Source organism: Triplophysa rosa, unplaced genomic scaffold (assembly GCF_024868665.1).
Source record: "Triplophysa rosa unplaced genomic scaffold, Trosa_1v2 scaffold47_ERROPOS3222836, whole genome shotgun sequence".
Lineage (NCBI taxonomy): Eukaryota > Metazoa > Chordata > Actinopteri > Cypriniformes > Nemacheilidae > Triplophysa > Triplophysa rosa.
The window spans coordinates 30,287-39,923 of NW_026634485.1; the positions used below are offsets into that span (position 1 = coordinate 30,287).

A 9,637-nucleotide genomic window follows, 5' to 3' on the forward strand; every position below is an offset into this window, starting at 1 on the left:
CTCCTTTTCGCTGGCTGCAGCAGCCAGCTGCGCTTGGCGCTGCTGAGTCACGTGATAGCGGACTACAAAACACAGCAGGGCAGGGAGGAGCAACGTGTGCAAAACTAGGTGTATGGGAAATAGTTTTTCTTCATTATACAATTATTAGCTACATTAGTAAATAAATAAAATCAGTAGTAAGAACTAAAAACACATTAGTATCGATATTTTTATGTTAGGATCGATCCTTTTCGATACAACCTCAGTATTGAAAGTATCCATACTTCAGGATCGATCTGCCCACCACTACTCTGGAGGACGCATGCAGCCTTCGAAGACGCAGCTACTTTCCAAGCTTCTCAAAGTACATAAAATGCTGTAACGATTGAGGTTTGAAGTTTTAAGACCGCATTTCCGCTTCTTTTGTCTATTTTTCTTTAGAGCCTGTTTTTTTATTAACCCCAGTAATAATAAAGGTGTTCATAGTGCATTTCATCTTTTGTGCGTTTATTTTGAATGTTGCACTATGGCAGCTATATGTTCACGGAAATAAACGACACGTCCCGATGCCAAACTTACTTGCCGACCCCTGCTCTATAGTATAGTAGAAAGAAAGAAAAACACTGAACTTGAAAAATTGTAACACATTTAGGTCATCTAAAAATGTTATGTCCCTAATTTATCTGTATGTAACATTAATGTCATTTGTCAGTTACCTGCCTATTCATGTGATGAACTACAACTGTTTGGCTTGTGCTACAAAACTTTAAACCTCTGTAGCGCCAGTGGTATGTGCGAACAAAGTTAACGTACAGCCCTGACACTAATAATAATTGCTGCTTGCCTTTGTTCTATAGCAATCATGGAGAGTATTAACAAATTTAGTTTGCCGCAGTGGACACTGGGTAAAACGCTTATAAGGAAACTTGACCAATCAGGATTCAAAACAATTATATTGAAACTTAAATTAAATATAATGTTTTATCTTCGGACAAGTAATATTTGTACTGAATGACAAATTTACAAGTTTGTCCGAAGGACAACCACATGACAATGCTTAATGTCAAGCTCTGCTGTATGATGTCAATATAGTTCGTATTTTCACATTTGGAATGAAAACGAAGTTTTCGAATATCACTGTTCTCTCTTTGCTTTGTGTAATGTTATAAAAGAACATGCATGAGCTGGTCAGAAGATACAGCGCGTGTCCCCATTCCCTTAACTATGCACGTGCCATTGAATAGATAAAGCATGTTCTTGTGGTGAGTTTCGTGTTTTTCTAATATTTGAAGTAAACATAAGATGTATAAGACTTACGCAGCACTGCACTGTCCATGTGCACAAGGTATTTAAAAATCCGATTGGAAATACTCTGATTCAAGCTTTTACATGCATAATTTTTTCTTCCTGATCAGATTGATTTCAGTCTACACCATCCCTTTCAATCCGATCAAAATTTCAATCGGATGAATCTCAATCAGATTGATTAAGGTGTTTACATGTAGGCTTTCAAGTCCGATTGAGCCATCAATCTAATCACAAGTGGATTATTTGGTTTCATGTAAATATGGCCACAGATAAAAATATAAAATAATTTTCACAGAATTTCTGCTCATAGCTAGATATTTGTTTCTTTCCTTAAGAGTTTAAGAGTCAGAAACTATAAATTCTAAAGACCTCAAATTTGGTGGGATGGTCCCAGATTCCACCCACTACTCATTGCATTGCTATTCATTGTGACTCATTGTAATAGTGAACAATGTAAACAAACAAATCATTTTTCCCTTTCTTTCCCCTCCACACAGCGAAGGTGAAGTCAAAGTGTGCACCCACATTTTTTGCTTGTGCAAATGGGCTCCACTGCATTATTGGCCGTTTTCGGTGCAATGGCTTTAGAGACTGCCCTGATGGCAGTGATGAAGACAACTGCAGTGAGTATCCAGTTGTTGTGTCATCAACATATTTAAAATGTTTCGACAGCCAGATAAATTCCTTTCCCTCACACAGCTATCAAGACAAGAAGTTTGTTTGCCCAGGGGTCTAATGGTCTTGGATATGGAATGAAAAAGCAATGTTGTTGCAAGGTTAAAGATTACAGAAATACATGGCGAATACAGAGATACAGATTGCTGCTGCATACATGGAGCACTCACTACTTCCTGATTCACGTGAACACCAGAAATCACAGTTTCCTTTCTGTCGGTCTCTTGACGTTGTGTCGAACTGACAGAATGGGCTATGATCTTGAGAACCTGTCATCTCTGATTGTACTTTTTAAAGGCAAATGAAGTTGGGGAATGGCGTGGCATGCCAGTCTCCGCCCCGTACATATGGGTATAAAAAGGAAGATGGCGTGCCGATTCATTCACCTTTTTGTTCTTCGGAACTTGCTGAGCTTATGCTTATGGCATCTTCTCTGATTGAAGTAAAATAAACTACTGGATTCAGCGGATTCGTCCTGGTCTGTGCGATTTCCCCTGGGCGTTTCGGTAGCGAGCCGAGGGTGTCTACTAGAGCAAATTTCCTTAAAAGAGCAAATTTCTCACAGCGTGCACTTGCTGCCAGGCATGTCTCGCCGCTGTAATCTCGAATGTGGCCGGCTCGTCCTCGAGCCTGACAAGCACGATACCTGCATCACATATCTGGGTCTCCAACATGCTGAGGTAGCGTTCGTGGATACGGCATGCCCGCACTGCGTGCATATGCCGATCAAGGGGGGGAGGACAGGGCTGTTCACCAAAGTGACAAAAACCATGTCGCCCACAAGCTGAGAGCCTCGGTTTATTCCAAAAGAATCTCTCTTTCTCTCTATTTAGCAACAAAAGACTGGTTTGAAGTGCATATCCGTATACCCCCACGTTGTATGTTTGTCTCCCCGTTATTCACCTTCAATATGTATCCTCCAATGCATGTGTGCGTCGTGGTATTTCTGTTTATACTTACATTCTTGTACAAACTACAGGTCAATGTGATTGTAACCCTTTCATGGGTCATATCAAAATGTTCCTCTTTTCATTTCTTAGAATATGGTGTATAGCACAGTAATGTATTTTTATACCATGTTCACTTTATTTTATTCTAAGACTATCTACTGCTCCAAACTCCCAGGTGACCATTAATGCAAATGAGCTGGCGTGCCGGACAATGAAACATGTTTTCGCGCCCAAAACTATCTCATCACATTGGATCGCCCACCTCGGAGGGGTGTGACGCCCTCGGGGTTAAAACATCTGTCTGCTCGCTTGTGTTCGCTTGCTCGTGTTCTTTCAACCTCTCGAGACCTGTCTCTCCTCGGAGACAGCTTCTTCTGGCAGTTTGCTTCAGATAAATCCGACGGACTCACGGCTTGCCCTGAACACACCAGGACCCTTTGATACGCGTGCCAGCACGTGTCCCGAGAAACAAAGAAGCCAATGCAAGTATTTGAACTATTGCTAACTAGTTGCGTATAAACTTTGCCCCTTTTAAATGACGAGATTGTCCTCGAAACCTTGTTTTGTGAGCAGAACTCAGTGACTATTCATGTGTGTTTCTATGGTTGTTATAGAAACCGAATACTTTCTTAAATGGCACTTTATGTATGAATGAAGGTGTGGACCCACCCACCTATCCTTGGCAGACTTTTGAGCTTCTCGCAGAGAAAACCTCAGCCTCTGTCAAAGATTTAGTGACGATATAAAGAGGAAGAAATTTCTTCATAGCGCACTATGCTATTATTTAACCGCCCTAAATTGAGCGAAGAAATCCTCTTTTAGCGCGAAGAAGGTAGAGCGAGACTCGCTCCCTTAAGTTACTGCGCCGAAACAAGCCTCTGTGACCTATTTAGGAAAAGCCCAAGGTACTGTTAATGATGGTTAAGTTAACTTCATTTTAATGTGACCCTATAAAACAAAGAAATCTTTTATAGAGAGTCCCGATATCGTTTGACCGCCCTAATCTTAGCGAAGACATCCTTTTGTAGTGCGAAGGAAATAATGGAGCGAATTTCCTCTCTAGTTCGTGTACGGCCGAATTATGTGTAACTTTGAGGCATTGCGTGTTCCAATGTCTTTCAGCTCTCACACACCACTTCCCGAAGTTTAACCATTTAGACTAGCTAACTAATGCGTGCTTTCTTGTTTCCTCTTTTCGAGTAGACGAGGCGGAAGGATACTGTTTACTGTATATTGTATAGTTAAATAGTAGATGACGACCGTTTAAAGGGGAATGTGATAAAAATCTTGATCAAGTTAATTGTACGACGGCGAAGAAATCCCATTGTGTTTGTTTGTTTGTTCGTTACTGTGGGTTTTAACTCAGTGTTTGGGCAGCGAAGAAATTCTGCCGCGCGTCAGGTCATATAGCGAACTGACACCGAACTCGGATCCGCCGAGATCAAACGTCACCATCCGTGACGCTTCCCCAGCGGGCAATTGGATTTGAATTTATATCAATTTGATGTCAAATGTTGCAACAGCCTTTTCTTGTAGACCCAGTTTGAATTTCATTATTTAATCTGTGTTTTACGTTATTTTTGATGTAAATTCTTGTCAACAGCAAGTGCCGCTGGAGTGTTTAAAGTGATTGTTGAAGTCTTTGTTTAAAACGAGAGTTAGACGTAAGACGTAATAACGTTGAAGTCTAGGGTAGGGTGTTACATCTCACTAACACCAGAGGGCAGTGTGTCGTAAGTGGCTAACACTTTCCTAACTCCACCCCTTCCTCCCTGACTTCCCTTTGGCGTGGCTCGACCACGCCACCTTGTGGGTCCTCTCAGTCAGTCTTTTCCCTTTTTAACTTCTCTCATTTCCGTTTTGGATGTTTTGATTTCTCAGTTTATTTTGTTCATTTGCTTTTTATTTTTATTTTCAGTTTAATTAATTATTATTATAAGAATAATTAGTTTTCGGGTTTACGTGGTTTTAATTTTGTTTTCAGTTATTTCAATATTGTATGTTTCTTTTTTGTTTCATTTCTCATTATTCCCCATACTGCTCCCTACCTAGGAACATAATTAATTAAATTTGATTTTAAGTAATTCACTGGGCTCGCAAATCTTAAAGTTTTGACCTTTTATTTTGCTCTTCTGGTTTATTTCCAGCTATGCCATTAACCCTAATTCAGCCTTTGTGTTTCCCTATAGGTAGCACTTTCTCTAAGGCACCTGGGTAGTGAAGTGACGTCTCTCTCCTCAGTGGTGTCTGGTGGGCGGATTTGGCTGTCCTGGCATGCCGGCACTGGTGGCGGATAGCCTCGGATACCTCAGTCCCCGCACTCTAGGTGACGGCACGCAGGGAGACTTCAGCCACTGGCACTCCGGTGCGAGTGGGGACCAATAGTGCTGACTGGTGCACTGCAGCAATTTTGGGGTATATAACGCCGGGAAGTGCCACTTAGCGGGAAGAAAAACCTATGGGCTATGTCTGTTGCGAGTGGCACCCCCAGATAAAATCCCAATTTTCTTTGTGCCCGTCAGTCGGTTACTCACTAGGTACTGCCAGGTTGGCTGAGAGTTGTGACTGTTTGTGTGGTCGCCCTGAGTGGCGTGTAGGGCAAGGGATCTGAGGGGTCTGCCGCTGTGTGTCCAGAAAGGCCGGAAAGTTGGACCTGCTTTACGAGGACCCACCTGGAGGCCCTCACTTCACGCCCAGGTCTATTAAATGAGGTACAGCGCCTACTGAGTTGCTATAGGCGGAAAGAGAAGTAGAAACACTCCTTGTGCTTTTCTCTCTCGCCCCCCAGTGCGCCAGCAGCATGTCCAGATCATCCAGTCCTGCCACCCACTGGGACCAGCTAGGGCCTGGCTGAGCGCAATGACGGAGGCCCTCCTGCCCGAGGCGACCAGGGACCTACTGGACTGGACCCGTGAGCAGCTGGATGACGACTTGAACCGGCTGATGGCCTACGATCCAGTACAGAGCTACACCCACAAGGAGCTGGTCAAGATCATCGGGGCCCTTGCCCACAACCTCATCGCCCAGGTGAAGCTGAGCGACGGAAACGTTACCCTCCTGGAGCAAGACACAGTAGCACTAAAGCTTCAGGCTGAGGAGGCTCTTAGGAACCAGGCAGACGCCCAGAATCGCCTAGATCAACTGACCCTGGAGGCCCAGAAGCCAGCAACGGAGGAGTGGCACGTAGAGCTAAAGGAGGAGGTGGAAAGGCTACAGGAAACTTTGACCGACCTCCGTACAGACACCGAGCGCAGAGAACGATTGGAAAAACAGGCCCGCGAGGACCTGGAATGCAAGCTCCAAGAAGCAGAGACTCTTTTAAAACGAGCTGAAACCGAACTGAAAGAGAGAGAGAGAGGCAAAAGCCAAAGCTTCCGAAAGACACTTTCAAGCAGCCCGAGCTGAAGTCCAAGCCTTGGCTCAGCAACAAGACCAGCTCAAAGCTGAATTTGATACAGTGCAAAGAGAACTGAAGTACGCCTATCACTTCCAGGCTGAACAAAGGGGGGGAAAGACACCACTGAATCTCCCCCGACAAGTTGGAACAGACTTCCCAGCCAAGCAAGGTCCAAGAAAGAAGAAGCTGGTAACCCGCTGTTTAAAGCATCACCCGCCAGTGTCCTAGAGCCTCTAACCGCCATTGAGGGATGGGAGCGTCTCCACAGAACCCCTACAACGACCCACGGCATGGCTCCCAAGGACCTTGACAAGCTGGCCAGAAATATCCCCATGTTTACCCCAAACCCTGCAGGAGGACACGATGTACATGCCTACCTGCAGGATATTGACTTTCATTTGGAAACCATGGTAAATGTTTCCACCAGAGACAGACTGTATTTGCTCAGGATTAACTAACGCCGCGAGGTGCGCAGCTTCCTGGACCGGCAGTCAGACACTGTAAAAAGGGATTACAAGCAACTGCAGCAGGTTCTAATAAAGGAGTTTTCATACCCAGAGTCTGAGCAGGGACTGGTTGCTGCCATGGACCTCAAACAGGGCCATTTCGAAACCCCACTGGCTTATTATAATAGACTGAGACAAACCTACTTTGGGGCCAGAAACGAGCCAGAAATGGAGGAGGATTTTAACTTTAGAACTCTTTTCCTGCGTAACTTGCATCCTAGTGTGAGTCATCACTTAGGAGTTATGGCATGCCCCCGCACCATGACCACTCAACAGCTGCCGGACATGGCCCATAAGGCCTATGTTAAGCACAAGACTACCTCTGAAAAGACTGTTAAAAATCCTGTTATTTTCCCTGTCTCTGAACACTACCCAGCGCTGACTCTAGAGGGCGCCAAACCGCATCACAATGCTAGGCCTGGCAACAGAGAGACAAGGGACTTTACTGCCACTGAATGGTATGACTACTCGGGTGCTCGAGCCAAGCATCCGACAGGGCACCCCGAGAGGCCCAGGGGCAGACCCCGCTGGTCAGACGACCCAAGGGACAGTGCTGCATGGGAAACTAATCGCCGACCTAGGCGTCACCGACCCACGCCAGCAGGCACAACCAGCCCAAACAGTCATCGGAGGAATGCACCTCAACGCCCCCGTGACAAGTCCAAGTCTCACCTGACCTCAGAGTCGGCAGAGATCCTGAAGATATTAAAGGAGTTGATTCAAAAAGGGCCTAACAAGCCATACGAAAAGGATATGTCAGACTCCTCACGACTACGAGTGGCGGAAATCAACAAACCTTCAGAATGCCCTCCTCCTAAAGACAATCCCCAGACCTCTGCCAACGCCCCCATAAACTCTGAGCCAACCTCCCGGACACCAAAGTATTCGGGAGTCCAAAATGCACCCCAGCTGACGGCTGATCACCCAGAACAAACCAAAACACTCCAGCCCATCATCGATCAAGAGCCCAAGGTACCCGAAAGTGCTGTGCTAGTTGTCTGTCTCCGAACCGAACAACCGGAAATCAGCCCTAACTGCTTGTCAGTCACCACACAGGCCCCCGTACCAAGTCTCCTGGGAAACCTGATCGAGAAAGGAGTGGCCAGGAAACTTTATCTAGCCATCACCTTGGAACATGAGGTGAGATTAGAGGCCCTTGTTGACACCGGAGCTGACCTCACGCTGATGTCATCCCAGTTGTTTCACAGACTCTCGGAAGAAGCTAAGAGACAGAATCGGACTCTCAAGCCACAGAGATGTGTATTGAACATGCAGTCATACAGCCAAACTGAGGTCCGACTAGAACAAATAACCCCCATACACCTGACCATCGGTCCCATGAGTCTGGTACACCCTGTGTACATCTCACCAATGGTCACCTATCCTCTCCTCATTGGCAAAGATTTGCTAGATCGCTTTGAGCTCCTGATGGACTTTAAACAGCTAAAAATCTGGGCTCAAGTGCGAGAACCACTGCCTTCCCAATCAACCAACCCAGTTGAAGTGCGCTGCCAGGTCACAGAGGTCAGCGACCAACCCCCAGCCGGTCACAAGAACACAGACTCAAGGCCGGCCCCAAGTTCAGGGACACCACTCTGCACCTTGCAACCAGCCAAGGACCCAGACAGCTACTGCCCTCGGGTCAAGGAAGCCATACACCTGAACAACATGGCAATAACAGACACTGTTTTGGCACTATGGGTAGACAATTCAGCCATCAGCCCCACACTGTTCTATGCTCTCACTACGAACACACCGGACATTCCTTTTGTTGTAAAGAGCACACGATTCTCATTGGGCTCCTACCTGTCAACCATGGTAACGGCCATAGGCGTCTGCGCTTTGAACTTGAAATGGAATGGCCGGTCCTTAACCCACTACTTTCTGGTTCTTCAGGACTCACCACATGACATCTACATTGGGGCAGACATCCTAGTTCATCTCCAAGTTCACATAGATACTATCAATGATGTGGTGTGGGCCCCATTGACTGCACAACCCCCTGTGGACCTCGTCAACCACATACACCTGGCATCAGGTCAGACCATCCCAGAAGTCTGTATCCTGGTGAATGAAGTTGAAACTGCAGTACCTGCTTACACCAAAGGGGTCACTGTGCGGCTCAACATGTGGCGTGGCCAAACCCTCAACCACACCCTAGCCTACTTCCAGCCATCAGTGGAATGTGTGGAGCTTGGCCTCACCCCGGAAGCCACACCCCTAACTGAAGTTACATCCCGTGCAGTTCACATCCTGTTCAACAACTGCACAGCTACACCTATTAAGCTTCCTAAGGGCTACCGTGTGGGATGGTTAATGAGCCAAGATTTCCATGACCTTTAACTCACCATACCAGTCATAGGTCCCATCCCACCACCACTGATTCCAGAGGGGAGTCTGGATAACACAGCTCTCACAGCACCTTTCCAGATGGTCTCCATCACCTCGGTCATGCCAATGGCCAAAGAACAGGTCTGCAGGACCGAATGGACCAAACACTGTCTTTCTGTGTACATTGTCTGTAGCCAACCCATCTGTGAAGCCAATGAAATCACCACCCCTGTAACTGTCAACAAGACAGATGACGCAACGATGGAGGAGCCTTACCCTGGATTTGAAGCACAAGTCCAACAAATCCTGAAGGATGCAGATGCCATACAGGACGGAGCAGACCTCCAGAAACTTCGACAGGTACTGTACAAGTACAAGGCGTCATTCGCAAAAGACTCTTTAGACTGTGGCCTCACTAACCTTCATATGGTACGAATTCCCTCGCACCCAAATGCTCCCCCCACATTCGTCAGGCAGTACAAAATCCCCAT

At 46.2% G+C, this 9,637-nt stretch overlaps 1 protein-coding gene across 2 annotated transcripts; it reads left to right on the forward strand.

The window, feature by feature from the left end:
- Window positions 1–1,898: 1,898 nt before the first annotated feature.
- On the forward strand, window positions 1,899–9,167 carry LOC130550913 (uncharacterized). 2 transcript variants are annotated; one of them, XM_057328444.1, is made up of 4 exons: window positions 1,899–1,910; window positions 1,987–2,063; window positions 5,102–5,623; window positions 5,701–9,167. In XM_057328444.1, exon 4 carries the CDS (start codon window positions 6,894–6,896, stop codon window positions 9,156–9,158), a length of 2,265 nt encoding a protein of 754 aa, XP_057184427.1. In that variant the 5' UTR covers window positions 1,899–1,910; window positions 1,987–2,063; window positions 5,102–5,623; window positions 5,701–6,893; the 3' UTR covers window positions 9,159–9,167. The 2 variants fall into 2 exon arrangements, with proteins under 2 accessions (XP_057184427.1, XP_057184426.1); XM_057328443.1 differs by having other exon boundaries at window positions 5,102–9,167.
- Window positions 9,168–9,637: the final 470 nt, after the last annotated feature.